At 45.1% G+C, this 13,993-nt stretch overlaps 1 protein-coding gene across 1 annotated transcript; it reads left to right on the top strand.

Moving 5' to 3' along the window:
* Positions 1 to 1,124: 1,124 nt before the first annotated feature.
* Positions 1,125 to 13,896, top strand: slc25a34 (solute carrier family 25 member 34). Its single transcript, XM_063215031.1, has 6 exons — positions 1,125 to 1,223; positions 1,594 to 2,761; positions 6,860 to 6,925; positions 9,721 to 9,873; positions 10,816 to 10,950; positions 12,725 to 13,896. Exons 2-6 carry the CDS (start codon positions 2,183 to 2,185, stop codon positions 12,902 to 12,904), a joined length of 1,113 nt encoding a protein of 370 aa, XP_063071101.1. The 5' UTR covers positions 1,125 to 1,223; positions 1,594 to 2,182; the 3' UTR covers positions 12,905 to 13,896.
* Positions 13,897 to 13,993: the final 97 nt, after the last annotated feature.

Genomic DNA, 13,993 nt, shown 5'->3' with positions numbered 1-13,993 from the left:
GCGATTCTTTTTTTCTTTTTTAGTCAAGTGTATAACTTTAATTTTTAAAAAGAAAAAAAAGAATTGCATGTGTGCTGCTCCAGCTTCCTTCTACAGTGTGTTGGGTCTTGTCTGTCAAGATTCCCTTTCATCCTGGTCTAGAGAAGTATAGCCACCAGTGTTCCCTTTGAACATCAATCAGAAGCTGACATGGTCCCCCTGGGGAAGAAGTGAAATGTAAAAATATCAAAATCCAAGAACAAGTCATTTTGCTATCTAAGTCTTTGGGTGGGCAACTTTTAAGCAACTGCTTAACTAGCTATTCTAAGCAACTACCACTGTGTGTGTGTGCTGTATGATTGGACTAAGTGTCCTCTGTTGACCACACCTGCTGTACCCAAACAGCACTGCATTGCAGCAACTCTCGAAACGGTAAAGGACATTCCACACCATGTTGCCATGCTGGTCAGGGGCCGAGCTATGGGGGGGAGGGGTGGCGGACAAGCAGGGCATTTGTCCCGGGGCCCTTCGGTATTGGTGTTGGGGGGCCTTATTATGACCATGGCAGACTGTATGGAGGGGCCCTATAGGTGGTCTGCCCTGGGGCCCTGTGTGCAATTATTCCACCACTGATGCTGGTCTTATGGATTTCCATGTAATACCATCTTCATTCAGTGAACACGAGAAGAGAACAGTAGTAGGCCCACACCTATTCTCTTTGGCTGTAGGGAATGGTTCGATGCAGTTCTTCCATTACCCAATGCAAACACTTGGGTAATGTTGCATAGTGTGTAGGGTAAGGTTTTATGCAAAATGAAAAGTAATACTTTTAGTATACAGAATTCCATTTTTTTTCCATGCCTGTGTGTTGATGTTTGTTTGGAGAAATGCCACATGCAAATGTCCCACTGTGTGAAACACAAATAAACGTATACCAGCTCGACATATCGCCTTCCTCAAAACAATAACATCGTCTAATGTAGGCCATAAAAACTACCCCCTTCCCTGGGATCCATAACCTTTTACCCAGAGAATTTCTATAGCAAAAGCCAGACATGGGGGAGGAGTGGGGATTGGTTGGACCCGGGGGAAAGGGGGAAGGGCATTGTTAGGCACCCACGTGATTGGATAGACACCTCTGTTGTGGGCGGGTCCTGGGCCTTGGAAAGTATCATTGTATTCACATGTTTACCGTCTGGTTGCTGCAGTGTCAGAGAGGAGAGAAATCGAACACAACATCTGAGGTAAGTGTGTTTGTGCGGACTACGCCATGGCATGATTCAGGAAAAGCTGTTTTGAACTAGTTGTCAAGTTTTGATTAGTTTCCCACAGTGGTTTGTTCAACTCCTATGCTGCATAGTGATTTTAAAGTGCACCGCGTGCCCGCTGCTGTGCGGCTAACTTCTGTGTTGTTTACACAGGATGCATTCAACCTCTTATCAAAGTGCGTTTATACGAGGTAAACCTCGGAGCTGTGATAGTGGTGAAATGTTAGAATTATTATCTCTGGTCATGTTCTGTCAAACCAACTTTAAATGTTCCCAGAGTTGTTCAATGAAAGTTCCAGGAAATACGCCTGAGTTGGCATATTATTCTCTTGTGTCGGCTGTTTAGGCACTCGCTGACCCCTGCGGATTTCTGGTTTTACCCCTTGACAACCATGGTGGAGTCCTCGGTGTGGCACTTCGGAGCCAGATGACAAGACCGAGCTAGACACAGAAGTGTCAAAACAGAACTCGCGTTGCTTCACGCTGATGACTGCAGAGGCAGATTGTTGTGGAGGCACTTTGGCAATAGTGAACCAGGAACCTGGACTTGAAACGTGCCATATTGCACTTTTCTGCTGTGTCAGTGTGGTGGTGGTTTTAGACCCAGATTGCTGACTTCCAGAAAAAAACACACATGACAGAAGAGCTTGTCATTAGAACAGCGTGTCTTCAGATTGCACATGATTGACTAACTGACTGACTCAGGGTTTACACATTGCCTTAAAGCAAAGTGTTGGCACAGACCTCAAGGACTGTCATAGTTGGCTGTAAGATACCCTCTTGCACACACACACACAGATCTGCACACAAACACGCTTCGCAAACTGTGGGTCCTCAAATCCAACACTCCCCCATTCCACCACCTAGGCTATGACATCAGAGACAGTGACGGAGCAGAGCACGACGTCAGAGCAGCACCATCACATTTTCGTAATATGACAACAGACGCGCAGCTCTACCCCATCACCACCACCACCACCACGGCAGTTGTCCAGTCTCCCTTCATTTCCTATCACACCACCTCAACAGCCACAACTGCCGTCGACTCTCCCTTCACTAATACACCAGCAGCAGAGGTAACCATCCACCACTCTCTGCCCTCCATGATGCGCTCGCCGCCCCCCTCCATGCAGCGGCCCCCTCACCTGTGGCCCCCGCTGGACTTCGGGCTGGGGGCGATGGCCTGCTGCGGGGCGTGCGTCTTCACCAACCCTCTGGAGGTGGTGAAGACGAGGCTGCAGCTCCAGGGCGAGCTGCGGACCCGGGGCACCTACCAGAGACACTACCGAGGGGTGCTGCAGGCCCTGTGGGTGGTGGGCAGGAATGACGGTCTACGGGGCTTACAGAAGGGGTTGTGCGCGGGTCTGCTGTACCAGGGCTTCATGAACGGCGTGAGGCTGGGGTTCTACTCGTACGCGGAGGTCGGAGGGGTCACTGAGATGCCCGGGGGGAACATCCTGGCCGGGGCTGTCGCTGGAGCACTGGGAGCCTTCGTCGCATCGCCTGCTTACCTGGTGAGTAGTACAGTAGTACCGTAGTTGTAACTTGATTTGTCCCAGCATGGGCAATGGCTTTGGAGGAGTAGTTGTCCATGTTAAAAAACTCACTCATACTCACATTCTCACAAAAAACAAGACAAGTTCAAGACACATAACGGAGGTATAACAGAGATAGAGCTGAGATGGGCATATGTGGTGTTCGTGCACCTGTGATGGGTATGTCTGTTGGCACACTTGTGATTAGTACGCCTCAGATTGGCACAGGAGGACCTGGGTTTTGTGTGGACCTGGCAGGGACACATCAAGCAGGAGTGCAACCTGTGGTGCTGACAGTCTGGCATGGGTAGATGATGGGCGAGTACAGTCTGGCATTGGTATAACTTGGGATGGGTACAAACTGGCATGGTACCCTCAGGGATCTTTATAACCTGGGATGGGTGGATAAGGGAACATGGGTATAAGCTGACATGGGGGAAAACAGAAGAGTGATTAGTAAAGGCAAGGGTTAATACAACCTGGGGAGAGCAAACCTGTCAGTAGTAGTACAATTGTATCTGTGACCAGTTTAAAAGAACCAATGTGTAAGCAGCTGGAATTCTTTTGAAGCTGTAGTTCTAATGTAAGAACTTGGAGTTTATCTGACAACGTAGACGAGTTTATAGTTACCTGACAACGTAGAGACCTTACACGACTAGCAGAATCTGAATGAATGAGTCTTTCTTTTTACTTGCACACCAATGTTATTGTTGGTGTTGGTTTGTTCCAGTTAAATCCAGTCTTAATGACCAATTGAGGAACTGCAACTAGAAAAAAGAAGGTAAAATGATATAGGAAAGAGGTGTCATGATTGATTTAAAGGATAACTTTAGCCAATTTCGACATGCAGTTGTAATCTCGGATCTGAGAAAGTCGAAAAATGCAGCATCACCGGGTACTGACAAGTCAAGGGTAGCCAGCGTACAAGTCAAGGGTAGCCAGCGTGAACAGTACAACAGCATATTGAAATTTGCTGAAGTTATCCTTTAATGTATGCATTAGTAAGTGTGGATGGAAGCTTTCTGACAAATGTTAGGAATTCTCTACTCCGTGCTCTTAAGTGGATCACAATAAGCCGTTTAAATGCTACTTGTCATTAGAGAAACACCCTTAACCTTCACATTACTCTATGGTTAGCAATTGAGTAGAGATGAGAGTATAGAGGCTTAAAAGAGTGACCTAAAGGGGAAGAAATTATCAACGTCAGCCAACATGACTGACTATAAATTAACCACGGATAAGGCTAAAGTGCAGGCTAATGTTTTTGTAATTTGACATCTGGTTACATGTGGCTGGCTGGTGTACCCTTCTTTTAAAATGTGGGTGGAGCCTAACTGTAAACGGCTGTTTACAGCACCCAGAGAACAGAACAAAAGCCCTCAATATGAGAACACCCTGAGCACTTCACCAAAAGTCTTCACCATGATGTGCCATGTACATTGTGTGACCACAGTGATGTGAGTGCACAAACGTAAACAACCGTGTTGAAGAGCACTTCTGGACACTAGGTCCTGCCAGATGACATGCCAAAGACTTTGCCGCGGCTTATCGTGCTGTTGCCGTCCCTCAGATCATGTTTGTCTTTTCCTGTCAGCTATGATGTACCTCAAAGGCAGGTCATCTGCCATTTTTCCCTGTCAAATGACATGACAGTCATATTGCAGTGTTGCCAACCCTTGGATAAGATTTGTTTTTTTTCCTATGACCGCTCATAGCATAGACCTACCGGTATGTTGCCATTTTACACTCTGGGTGTCAAAATGTAAGCAACTGTGTTGAACAGTAGTGGCACTACCGCACACGGTGTCCTGTAAGGTGACATGAGGCCTGCTGCTGACATCCCTCAAAGTACTTTGTGTTTTTCTCTGTCAGTTATGAGGTACCCTATATATATAAGTCCAGTGTCCTACTACTACAACAATACTTTTCATTAAGATGACCTGGAGGAATGAGATGGCTCAGACATATACAGCATGTTACCATTTAACGTTTGAAATGTAAACCACTGTGTTTAACAGCACTGATGAATATATAATGAATATATAATATGAATATATAATACTATTTCACCAGTTCCTACCACCAGGTGACATGTCAGTGGCCTAACAATTACTCGCCATACTTCACCGGTTCCTTACCTGACATTTTTTTCCTGCTTCAACTGTGCCCTCTCGCACGTACATACCATATGCTACCATGTTACAGTCTGGTTGTGAAGATGTAAACAAGCCATTTTGAGCACTGGACACCTAGTACAGTAGTTCTGCGAAGTGACATGCCATACACATGGCAGTTGCTGTTGACGTCCACTTCACACTTCACCTGTCCATGCATTCATCACACTTTAGCCTTTGAAATATTCATACGTGCCGCTCACTCAGTGATGTGTGTGTGTGCGTGTGTGTGTGTGCGTGCGTGCGTGTGTGCACATGTGCAGGCAGGGAAGCCGACAGGGGTGGATGGGACAAAGGGGCCAGTTGTCCCAGGCCCAGGGAGATGGCACTTTCAGAAGACTTAGTCCCGGGCACAACAAAGATATCGTGTGTGTGTGTGTGTGCTTGTGTGTGTGTGTGTTTTTGTCTCTCTCTGTATCTGGGTCAGCCCAGCCACCTCCGGCCCGTTGCCAGGCCACTGCATCCACTAAATGTGGCCATGACATCCGATACGGCCCCTTCCCGCACTGCCCTCGCCTCATGGCGGGTCGGGACTGCTATGCCACACGTCTCAGGTGTCACAGAGAGAGAGAGGGAGGGAGAGAGAGGGAGGGATGGGATGCAGATGGGATATGGGGATCTATTTTAAGGGTGTCCTCCAAAACGTGCTGGCAAGTGTCCCAAGTGTGTGTCTGCACGTGTGTGGGTGGGTGGGTGCACGCGAGTGTGTTGTGTCTGTTTATGCGTTTCACCGTGAGTGACCCACAAATATATAGGTCTATGCGTATTTCCGTGTCATGCTTTGCTCGGAGATCACATCGTATGAGTAAGAGGGCAGAGAGATAGTAAAGGAGACTGCACCAAGTTCACACCCGTGACTGGGTCTGAACGACTCACTTAACCCTTTGAGGAGTACCATCACAAATATGTGATTAGAATTTTGCCAAAATTTTGAGTTCTCATTATGATGTCATAATGTCTTTGCAAGATTTTTAACACAGACGTCTATGGGAACTGTAGAGTGTTCCAGTACAATTCTAGAAGAACCTCTAGAAATTCCTTACTCCTCAAAGGTGAAGTTCGATGAGCCTACTGTACTGTATGAAGCAGCAAAAAATCCACGTAAGAATGAATAAGACAGTCAGACTCAGCAGAGAGAAGTGCTGCAGCAGAGCAGGCTCCCCTTTTGCCTGTTTCCATATGAAGATCTTCTTTCCAAAATGAGATATCCACCATTTTTGACTTTTTGCATTTTAATATTGTAATTGACTGTTAAGAAGTCCTATCATCTGTGTTTGACTTCTTGCCATTCAAATGTTTTGAGAACATACTTTTTAAAGCCTCTATAAAATGCATTTCGCAAAGCAGTTCAATGGAATGCCCAATACAAAAGTGTCAATTTCTCAAAATGTTCCAAAATGGATATATCTCATTTTGGAAAGAAGCTCTTCATATGTAACCTGTAGTTTAGTGTTATGTAACACGAAATTGCGAATGCGTGGCAAAACGTCAACCACGCCTCCCTTTTATTGTCTCTGACTGGAGGGGTAGAGCATATGTTAAAACAGAATTACCACACCACAGAAGCATTCCTCTCACACACGCAGGGCTTGGTCCTTTATATGCACTGGGAGAGGCATTGCATATGCACTAAGCCCTGTTTACAGGCACATGTATGCTGTATATGCTCAAAGTAAATATATACTGTATATACACATTATATATGCACAAAAATGTGTGCACAAGAATGTTTGTACAGTATGCCTGAAGATACTTATCTATGCACAATGGAATATGAATGTCTCATTGCAATGTTGCCAATGTCCCATGACTTGGAGGATGTAGCTTTGCATGCAATAGGAAATATGCTGTATAACTCATGACAATCTGCATGTCTCAATGTCTCGTGTTTTCCCTCTTGCAGATTAAGACCCATCTTCAAGCCCAAACAGTGGAGGCCATTGCTGTGGGCCATCAACACAACCACCAGGTAAACGCATGAACAGGAACTTTTGACCACTGCACCTCCATACAAGGTCTTGAGATCTTATGAGCACTGTACTATACAAACGGCAACAGGTGCTGTGTGTCTTTCAGCAGGAGGTCATTTTTTTGTGTTTGCCAAAGTGCCCGACAAACAGAGGGATACATAATCTGCGCGTGCACGTGTGCCACACCATCACTGTGGTCACACAATGTACATGGCACATCATGGTGAACACTATTGGTGAAGTGCTCAGGGTGTTCTCATATTGAGGGCTTCTGTTCTGTTCTGTTCTCTGGGTGCTGTAAAGAGCCGTTTTCAGTTAAGCTCCACCCACATTTTAAAAGGAGAGTACACCAGCCAGCCACATGTAACCAGATGTCATATTACACAAACATTACCCTACTAGTACCCTAGCCTTAATCCTAGGCTACCTTATAGTCGCTCATCTTGGCTGGCGCTGATCATTTCTTCAGCAAAAGGGGTCAAAACATGTGGGGTCTAGGATTTGGGCTCCACATGGAGCGACGGCTCGAGCATGTGGGTGTCCTCCAATAGCAGTGGCCTCACGAAGGTAGATTGGTGTAGTACACACACACGCATACACACACACACACACACACACACACACACACACACACACACACACACACACACACACACACACACACACACACACACACACACACACATAGGGCTGTCACAATATTCAATAAGTCAATATATTGTACAATACGTTTTACAAGCATGATAACTTTTTTGCCACAATAAGTTATGGCATGCTTCTTTGTTTTCCTCGTCACTCTCTCTTAGACTGAATATGGATAGGCACATTTCACTCAGCGCAATGATACTTTTAATTTTCAGTCTGTTTACCTTGTCTATCTCTCTATCTACCCCTCTATCTAGCACCCCCTGCTGCGATGCTTTCAAAATTAGAAAGGGTGCATTCGCATTTTTATGCCATTGTTATTATATTTTTTGAAAATGATGAGAAGACTATTATCGTTTATCGCAATAATTTCTTGTCCAATTTATCGTCCAGCAAAATTTGTTATCGTGAAAGCCCTAGACACACACACACACACACAAACACACACACACACGCACACACACACACACACACAGAGACAGAGATCATGTGGATATGATTTAAGAATAGTAGGAGGTGGAAAATAAAGACACACAGGCATGCACACCAACCACACACATTTATTTGGCTCTGCTTAAGCAATAATGACACACGCACACACACACCAACCAGGTACGCACAATATTTGGCTCTGGTGTAGGAATGATAATGGTGGAAATTGATGTCAGCCGCAAGAGCAGCAGCCCTCTCCCTCTCCTTCTCTCTCTCTCTCTCTCTCTCTCTCTCTCCTTCTCTCTCTCTCTCTCTCCTTCTCTCTCTCTCTCTCTCTCTCTCTCTCTCTCTCTCTCTCTCTCTCTATGGCCTCTCAGGCCAGAGGCCTCTAACTTGCTGGCCTATATCTGAACGTGTTAGACAGGTGCTGCTTGCGGCGCATGTGTTTCCTAACACAAGACTAATGCCTTGCAGTCATACAGTACCACACCTCTCCTATTCGCACAGCCTTAGCCAATCAGAGAGGGCCCAAAAGAGGTGTGTGTGTTCTAGGAGGAAGTATATACATGTGTGTGTGTGTGCAGGCAGCTTTTGGCTTGTACAGTGGCCTCATTTGTCTTTGAGGTGAACTTTGGTCAGCACTAGATCACTTCACAGATACAGTTTTCTCCCCTATTGATGTAGTGTGGGGAAGCAGCTGTAAATTAACTTCAGGACGGGTCTCATAAGAATGTTTGGCTGCCAGTCAATGTGCTTCCTTTGTCATCAGGCTGGAGTCAAGGCTTCATTTGCCAATTTGGTTACAACACCACAGAGGCTGCTGCTATTTTAAGACCACCGCAGATGGTAGAAGTAGATATAAAATAGGCGTTCTAATGGTATTTAATTGTGAAGAATAAGAACGAGTAGAGATCACAGACAATCTGCCAAAATGGAGAACTCGTATAGATCGCTTTGGCCAATGAGCCAATAACTTAAAGGTCTATGCTCTGATATGGACATCAGAAATCAGCAGTTGTAATCAGCAATTTGCAAAGTGTGCACAGAACCTGTGAAATACAAAATTGCCTGTTTTTGGAAGATTATGTAAAATAGATAAATAAATAAAGATTTGATGCTGAAAAATCTTTATTTCATTTTTGCCATATCGCCCACCCCTAGCCCTGGTCTGTATGGTGAAAATGAATGGCCATGTTGTGACGTAAAGAAAAATAGAACACACTAGAATTGAATTGAATGAATTCACTACACAAATGGATAATGCGTTTGTAATGAGATCTGTTTACAACAAAGAGTAAAGGAGTAAAAGAAAACAATCAATTCTAGTGCAAATGTGAAGTGAACAAGGAGGAGTACAAGGTAGACAGAGTTCCATGTAGGTAATGGTCTATTGACCCTAAACAGCAGATGGTTGTGCCAGCATGAAACCGCCTCAGAGTAGAAGAGACCTAAACAATAATTACCGGCATACACAAGCTGCCTGAGGCCGCCATCCAATGACAGAGTTTTAAATAATTTTCTCATGCTGAGTCTTCCTCTAAATTTAAGACCTTTCCCCAGATATTTCACAGGTACTGTATGTAGCGCCTTATTTTATCTCTCTATTTATCTCTCTCTCTCTCTCTCTCTCTCTCTCTCTCTCTCTCTCTCTCTCTCTCTCTCTCTCTCTCTCTCTCTCTCTCTCTCTCTCTCTCTCTCTCTCTCTCTCTCTCTGCAGGGTGTATCCAGTGCCTTTTTCTCCATCTACCGTCGTGAGGGTGTGCAGGGTCTGTGGCGGGGGGTGAATGGGGCGGTGCCCAGGGTCATGGTGGGCTCAGCTGCCCAGTTGGCCACCTTCAGCTCAGCCAAGGAGTACGTCTCACACACAGAGGTCAGTGCAAAACATTACTTTACATTACAGTTGGCAGATGAGTTTATCCAAAACAACTTGCTAAGTTGTACTGCTGTACTGCATACCCTGTTTTTCAAATTGTTAGTTCCCACACAGGGCAGCTCAAGCTTTATTACATACAGTAAATTACATTACATTTAATTTGGCAGACTATTATAAAGTGACTTCCAAAGGTGTACTGCTGAGTACGGCAAACCCTGGAGCTCAGCATTATACTTCCCAGCCCACACAACAGTCTGTACTTGCTGTCCTGCCCATCATTTTGCCCGGTGTAGTACTACCAGAGATTCTTTAAGTATATAGAGATATGCCAATGTAATAGGTTGCTATGGGCACCTAACATGACCAGGTCCATGGAACCTCTCTCTCTCTCTACTCTCTCTGGTACTACCACAGAAGTCAGTACTCAGTACTAACAGTCCCAGTAGCTCTTTTGGTCAGCATAGTACAGTGGATCCCACATTGAAGTCAGTGCTACACCGAGTGCCACACACAGTCCTGCTGTGATGCTCAGTGTTCAGCGTACCTAAAGGAAATTTCAGGTGCTGTGTAGATTTTTTTAAAGATTGATGAGTAGGCATTAGAAAAGGGTCTGCATTTAGAGCCGCAGGGCCAAAGTAGCTGCTATGGTGCTCAGGCATGCTGCTTTACAAGGCAATGTGCAATAACTTCTTTGTACCTTCAGACAAAACTGACAATCTTATAATGGTAAAAACAAAGAGACCTCTAACCAAGAGTCTTGTTGGGCAGTGTAGGCCTCGCACATTCCGTAGAGTCAAAATGAAGTTTTCCAGAACACAACATACTATAGTCATTTTAAATTAAAGATGTTACTTACATTTTAGAGGAAATAAATAAACAAACAAAAAAATAAAATGTATCTAACGCTTCATATACTATACGTCTTCTGTTGTGTTGCAGTGGTTTAGCCCAAACAGCTGGCTGATCGCCCTGACGGCCGCCATGATGAGTGGTCTCGCCGTGACGATCACGATGACGCCATTTGACGTCATCAGCACCAGACTCTACAACCAACCAGTGGACGAGTTCAGAAAGGTAGGCTTGCAGGACTACGTAGTATGGTGCACCTGATCACATACAGGTATAGGCTACAGTGCATGCCCATGGGGATATCTCTCTCTCTCCCACTCACTTCCTGTGTGCTTTGTAACCGTCCTATCTGGCAAAAAGCCACACACAGTATCTTGATGGTAGGCTCGATTGAGGCTTGATTTTGAGCTCTCTCTTTTATCACTCCTCTTCTTATACAAATGAATCATGTAAAAAAAATATTAAAGATGGTCAAGCAGTTCACACATCATGTGTATATATACGGATGACAAAATATTCTAGCCCCAAAAGTATACAAATAAGAAGCATGGAGTGGGGGAGAGGGGTGGTTGCCTTTGTTGGGACAGGACAGTGTGAAAGTAGATAGAAAAATAGGTGGAGGTGGAGATAGAGGTAGGAAAGGGTTGGCAAGTGATCCAGGCTGGACTTGAACCCATATAGGTACAAAAAGGTTCTAGCCAAAAAAGTATAAAATACGATCAATGGAGGGGTTGGAGAAGGGTAGTTGCCTTTGTTGGGATAGGACCGTTGTGTTGTGAGAGTAGGTTGAAAAGTAGTAAGAGGTGAAGGTGGCCCAGTGACCCAGTGACCCAGGCTGAACTTGAAACGTGGTCTCCATGGGCAAGGTTAGCCATGGCATGGCAACGATGTTTTAGCATGCTGTGCCAAAACACTCCTTTTGAAAGAGTTAAAGTGTGAGCGTACCTGTCGCCTCTTTGGATGCGTTACAATTTCCACTCCAAATACTGCTCCATACCCACACAACAATTTATCTGTGTGACGTCCCAAAAGTTCCGCTGCATCACAGTTGATTCCATGTCACCTGCCTGTGTGTCTGTGTCCATCGTATTTGGCGTGGAACATCGTACTTATGTAAAGGTGCATCTTTAAATATCTACAAAATATTCTCAACTGGTATGGAGGCGTGTGACCGCATCTAAATTCATTCTACCGGTGACGTGCTTACAATAGTGGAAAAGCAAACAGTCCTGAGGCCAGTTGGCCAGAGTGGTCAGCTGACATAAGCGGCGCTCCTCTAACCAGCCAAGATAGCTCTTCACCTGCTCCTCTGTCCGCCACCTGTGCCCCCCCCATCTTCCATTGTCCACCCTTCCTCCATTCCTAAAGCTGTCATGGGTAAACCGTTAGGGTGTCAGTCGGGCTTATAGCCCAAAGGTTGCTGGTTTGACTCCAGACCCGCCAGGACAGTTGGTGGGGGGAGTAATTATCCACTGAAAAGCGTTTTGACAGAAATGAAGAGCTTGAGAGAAGGTTAATCAGCTTGTCCAGTATCACCCCCTTTAATGGAAATGCACACAAGAGCCAAACGTAGCCTCTTACTGCAGCTGGGGTCGCCGGCGACCCTATTCACTTGCTGAAAATGCTTACCTACATCATAACAACATTGCTATGACATTACAGAGAGCCATAGTGCTGCGCTAAGGGGTTAAGGCAGCCTCCATGAAAAATTCCCACGATTTTCCCCTTGGCCAACTTTCTTTGGCCTTAAACAGATGAGATGTGTTTGTAAAATGGCTGGAAGTGTCCTTTAATAAAAAAAGATCTGAGTTGTAGGCAATGAGGTTTAGTCGTTCATAAGGTCTTCTAGGAGCTTGAAAAGGGTGTGTATCTTCACTGAGAGACTTCGACTGCAATTCTACTATAAAGTCTAATTCTGTTGTGTCAATCAAAAGTTAACCCTTCTGATGTGTCAATCAAAAGTTGACCCTTCTCTACCCTCTCTGACCCCTCTCCGCAGGGCCAGCTGTATACAGGTGTGATGGACTGCATGGTGAAGGTGAGCCAGTCGGAGGGTCTGCTGGGTCTGTATAAGGGCATCGGGCCGGTCTTCCTGCGGCTGGCGCCCCACACAACGCTCAGCATGCTGCTCTGGGATCTGATGAGGCAGAGGGCCCTACAGCACCAGCTGGAGTCATGACGACCACGCGATGACACCCCATAATACACAACACAGAGCCCTGCACGCAACGGCACCAGCTGGGGTCATGAGGACCACACGACATCCCATAATCAACAGAGCCCTGCAAGGAGTGTAGCAGCCAGCTGCAGCCGTGACAACCCCACGACTGTGCTTCCCATCAGAGTCCCACAGGTGCTATGGTAACCAACTGCTGTCATGACGACCCCATTGCATCCCATAATAAAGCTTTGCGGACAATCTTCTGGAGTCATGAAGATGGCATTCCATTACCCCAGCTGCTCTCCCGGAAGTTGTGGGCTCTAAGAGTGTATTTTGACAGCAGGACTGTAGGGGGCGTAGCGTGAACCACATGGAATGGAGCCCTCTGGTTATGGACAATATGAGAGAGAATGCTCTACAATGGACAGTGAAAAAATGGGGCGATAAGAGCAGTAAGTCTCCAAGAAGTTTTTATTATCAGCCTTTTCGAAAATGAAGCCTTTTGCTCTTAAAGTAGCCTACTCAGGAGTTTCTTTTGCCTTAAACTTCTTCAACTATAGCACATGTGATGTCAATTCAGGGACTGCACCTCCGTATATTAGCAAACAACAAACACATCTGTAGATGTTGTTTTTAGTCTTTCAATATTAAAATGTAATGTTAAATCAGGGACTATAACTGCATATTTTAGAGCCATATCATTCTACAATTTATCTGCAGGGCTTGGGCTTGGGTTTGGGCTGATACTATGGCTGTGAATTAAGGCTATTATTATTAAGTTATGAATAGAGGCAAGCTTCCCAGTATGCCTGGCTATCGCCATAGGCAAGACAAAAGCTCTCTTTAAGTTACAAATGGACTAACAGAATGTATAAAAGCATTTATCGAGCCTTATGTGCTTTGTTTGATATTTGATGTTATTAAAAAGTTATAATTGTAAAACTAATTATATGTAATAGTTGATCTAACTTTTTAAAATGTATTCACTTTAATAAAGAATTTCTGATAAAGCTGAGTGTGTGGTATTACTGTATTTGACGGCCAATATAAGAGTAGAGTTGAATAGAATATGGATACTTGACTTATCTTGAAGGAATTGAAGGTAAA

The sequence above is a fragment of the Engraulis encrasicolus genome, chromosome 14 (assembly GCF_034702125.1).
Source record: "Engraulis encrasicolus isolate BLACKSEA-1 chromosome 14, IST_EnEncr_1.0, whole genome shotgun sequence".
Classification (NCBI taxonomy): Eukaryota; Metazoa; Chordata; class Actinopteri; order Clupeiformes; family Engraulidae; genus Engraulis; species Engraulis encrasicolus.
The sequence above is the reverse complement of the archived record's forward strand: the minus strand, read 5'-3'. Positions and strand labels throughout refer to the sequence as shown.